This window comes from Myotis brandtii, unplaced genomic scaffold, assembly GCF_000412655.1.
Source record: "Myotis brandtii unplaced genomic scaffold, ASM41265v1 scaffold151, whole genome shotgun sequence".
Lineage (NCBI taxonomy): Eukaryota > Metazoa > Chordata > Mammalia > Chiroptera > Vespertilionidae > Myotis > Myotis brandtii.
Genome location: NW_005355461.1, coordinates 186675 through 190788, shown reverse-complemented (window position 1 = coordinate 190788; position 4114 = coordinate 186675). Strand labels below are relative to the sequence as shown.

At 46.3% G+C, this 4114-nt stretch overlaps 2 protein-coding genes across 2 annotated transcripts in view; one reads left to right on the top strand and one right to left on the bottom strand.

Annotated features, from left to right (window-relative positions):
* CD109 (CD109 molecule) overlaps positions 1-4114 on the bottom strand; it is a 158222-nt gene that overhangs the window by 139898 nt on the left and 14210 nt on the right. The gene's annotated exons all lie outside the window — the stretch shown is intronic.
* LOC102248595 (NACHT, LRR and PYD domains-containing protein 7-like) overlaps positions 1-4114 on the top strand; it is a 24396-nt gene that overhangs the window by 19432 nt on the left and 850 nt on the right. The window contains exons 2-5 of the mRNA XM_014535812.1: positions 468-519; positions 861-980; positions 1843-2013; positions 3461-3629. Of these exons, the coding sequence (XP_014391298.1) occupies positions 468-519; positions 861-980; positions 1843-2013; positions 3461-3629 (512 nt within the window). The remainder of the gene's footprint in view (positions 1-467; positions 520-860; positions 981-1842; positions 2014-3460; positions 3630-4114) is intronic.

Sequence of the window (4114 nt, the reverse complement as noted above, 5' to 3'; positions counted from 1 at the left end):
ATATATATATATATAGAGAGAGAGAGAGAGAGAGAGAGAGAGAGAAGGTGGCACCCCTTTCCTAGCATACCTGAATAAAATAAGCTTTAAAAAGAAAGTTGAAAAATCTCTTCCACCAATATTCACCATTAATAAAAACTAAAAAGGTGTGTCTTAGTTTCCTGTAAAGTCAACTATCATATCCCTCTCTCAGTGGGGAAGCAACCAAGTTGATTGCCCAGTTGAAAAGAAGGTGACATTTTTAAGGTTTGAAAATAAACAGCCGAAATTAAGGGTCAGTAAAAACTAACAGTTAAGCCAGTGAGCAGGGAGTTTAAAATATAAAATCAGTCAGAGGATGAATCCTTTAATGACGAGGGCATACGAGGGTGGGGATCAGAGCTGTTTATACTTTTCCTTGAATCCCTGGATATCGGCCAAACCAGGGTTCAGGGTACTGTGTAAACTCTCTTAAGTCCTCATCCTAGAGTAGACCCCTCGGAAATTCAGTTCAGCAGGCACTCCAACCCATCCAGTTCAGTGGGTACTTTAAACATTACAGCCACTCGGGCCCTTTTAAATCACAGACGAGGGACCTGAGAGTAAGACAGGGGTATGCACGCTTCCCCCACGAGATAGGGAGGCAAGCGGATGGCCTCTGCGTGAGCTCGGGTCATCACCGAGGTGGTCAGTGCGGCTAGTCCACCCAGCAACCTTGTTTGCTGCCGTATGTGGGCAAAGAACCCCTCACTCCTAGTTTGAGAGTGGGGACTCCCTTTAGCCTTGTCCAGGTGGGAGACGCCTCACTGGCAAGGACGTCTTTGTAAGCACAATGGATACAGGAAACATCCTTGTGTACTTCTTTTTCTTCTTTCTTTCAGATGGAAAGCGTGTTCTCTACACTACAAAAAGACAGTCCATTAGGATGTATCCTCAAGAATTGGGATAAGTTTGACCCACAGACCTTAAGACGAAAGCGCCTGATTTTTTTCTGCACTCAGGTTTGGCCTCAATGCCAACTAGCAAATGGGGAGAGTTGGCCCTCAGAGGGAAGCCTCAGGTATAACACCATCCTACAATTAGATCTTTTTTGTAGGAAAAATAGGAAATGGTCAGAAGTCCCATATGTCCAAACTTTCTTTACCCTAAGGGACAAGCCAGATTTATATAAAAAATGTGAAGTAAATCCCTCGCTCCTGGCAATAACAACCCAGAGTCCACCGAGGGAGAAGGGGGAGGCCGCGCCCCGCCCAGGGCTGAGCCAACCTTAGCTTGCCCCAAGACAGATGAAGGATCTGGCCATACTTTAGCCCAGATTCCCTTCTCATCCGGGGATATGAGACAAATGAAAAGTGATCTAGGACAGTTCTCAGAAGACCCTGACAAATATATTGAGGTCTTCCAAAACCTCATTCAAGTATTTGATCTCTCATATTGAGACATCATACTCATATTAAACCTGCCCTCTCAGCCCAATGAAAAGCAAAATATACTAGAAAAAGAAAGATAATCTGGAAATGACCATTTTCTTACTTATGCTGGGGGAATAGAGGACTCTGAGGAAAGAAACAGGGATTTTTTTTTTTTTACAGGACAAGAGGCAGTTCCCCCCGTGGACCCTCAATGGAATCCTGAAACTGAGAGGTGGAAAATGAAGCACTGCCAGTTTTGTATTATAGAAGGCTTCAGACATAGTAAAACAAGCCTGTAAACTACTCTAAATTAACCACCATTAATCAAGGGGCTGATGAAAACCCCTTGGCTTTTCCAGAAAGGCCCAAGGAGGCGTTGGCTAAGTATACTAACATTATCCCAGATTCAAAATTCGGACAACTAATTTTAAAGAACAAATTTATCACTCAGGCTGTCCCAGACATCGGGAGAAAATTGCAGAAATTGGCTATTAGTCCCAAGAATACTTTAGAGAATCTCCTGAAGATTGCCGCCTCTGTGTTCTATAATAGAGACCTGGAGGAGGAAAAGAGGAGAAACAAGAGAGACCAGACTAAGGCTACAGAAATAGAGAAGATCATAGTAGCCAGGCTTCGGGAAAGCAGAAGCCCCAAGTCAGAGCCCGGAGGCGAACGGTCAGTCCCAGTCACCTGCTACAACTGTAGACAGGGTGGACTTATGCACTGGAATTGCCCCAAGAGGCATATTAGACCCCTGAAGCCCTGTCCTGTCTGCCAAGGAAACCACTGGAAGTCGGACTGCCCCCAGAGACTGAGGTCCCTTGGGGTGGGGCTGGCGACCAGTTGGCCCAATAGGACTTACGGGGCCCAGAGTCTCCCAACCTGGCTCCTCAGAGGACTGCCATCTCCACCCAGGAGCCCGGGGTAAGCCTGACAGTGGAGGGCAAGGAAATTAATTCCCTCCCTGATGCTGAAGCCACCTTCTCTGTACTCCTCCCAAATCTTGGTAAATCATCCTCAGAAGCTGTAGCCATTACAGGCAGGTCTGGGAAGCCAATAAGGAGATATTTTTCTCAGCCTTTAGGGCATAGCTGGGGTAAGTCATTCCTTTCCCATGCCTTCCTGCAAAAAGCCTCATATTCACATCAGAAACAATGTCCTCTCAACCCTGAGGCTCTAGAAGGATTCAATACTCTAATAAGTCATCTGTTTTAGAAGCCCAAGGTTTACTGAAACCTTTTCATAGTCCTTACAATACCCCCATCTGAGGGATACAAGCACCTAATAAAGGGGGAGGACTATCCTATATAATAAAAGGATAATATGCAAATTGACCCCAACAGCAGAATGACCAGGAATGACTGGTCTCTGACACACACTGACCACCAGGGGGCAGACGCTCAACACAGGAGCTGCTTCTTGGTGGTCAGTGAGCTTCCACATGGGGAGCACTGCTCAGCCAAAAGCTGGCTCATGGCTGGCCAGCACAGCAGCGGTGGCGGGAGCCTCTCTCGCCTCCGCAGCAGCACTAAGGATGTTCAAGCGGGCCTAAGCTGGTAGTTGGATATCGCCCAAGGGCTCCTGGGCTGCCAGAGGGGTGTCTGACTGCCAGCTTAGGCCCGGTCCCCCGGGGAGCAGGCCTAAGCCTACAGGTGAACATCCCCCCAAGGGGTCCCAGACTGTGAAGAGGGCACAGACCAGGCTGAAGGCCCTCCCCTCCCCCTGTGCATGAATTTTCATGCACTGGGCTTCTAGTTTCTTATAACTAGTAAATAAGACAGTGATTCCTATCCAGCCAATTGTTCCTAACCCGTATGCTTTACTTGCCCAGACTCCAGAGGACACCAAGTAGTTTACAATACTAGACCTCAAGGATACCTTCTTCTATATATCCCTACATCCTAACTCACAGTCCCTGTTTGTCTTTAAAAGATCCAATAGTTAAAGCAGTCAGCTAATATGGTCAATACTGCCCCAGGATTTGGGGGAATAGCCCTCACCTATTTAGGCAGGCCTTTAAACAGCCCCAAAGGCCCTTTTACAGGCACCGGCTTTAAGTCTCCCAACAGGTCGGCAGCATCGACTCCTGGATACATCTGTCTCGAGTAAAGCTTTGGACACCAGCCCAGGAGGAGGATGAAGCTGCATTACCTTCAACTGAGTCACCAAATTCCTATTTGTGTGAACCTCTAGAGGACCTGAAACTTCTCTTTCAAAGGGATCCTGAAGAGTCAATAAGTACCAAATAAGTAACAGTATACTTATCTGGTATTTCTAGATAAACAATGTTTTCATTTTTTTTAATTCTTATTCTGTCTTTTTATAAGTGTCATCTAAACCCTAGGCTGGTACCTGGAGGAGACCTTCCCTGTCCTTACTGAGACCCAGAAACACCACAAGATACTCCTACTTACAGCCCCTCTCTGTAACCCTGGTACAGTAAATTTCTCAAGCCATACTGGCTCCCCGAATCCCTAACTACTAAGTATGTTATAAGCAGCCCAATTCAGGGTCAAATAATCTCAAGTAGATATGTATCTCCCACATCTCTTTCAGAGTAAAATGTGTTAAATCTTAGTCTATAGGACAACTTATGCTACCACTACCACCAACCAGACCAGAAACATTCTCAAGCCTCTACAGATTTTTATTCACAGAGAAGCCCTCGGTTAAGCAGGCCAACATCTGTGCCATGAATAACACTTCTTGCTGCAAGCAGCTTA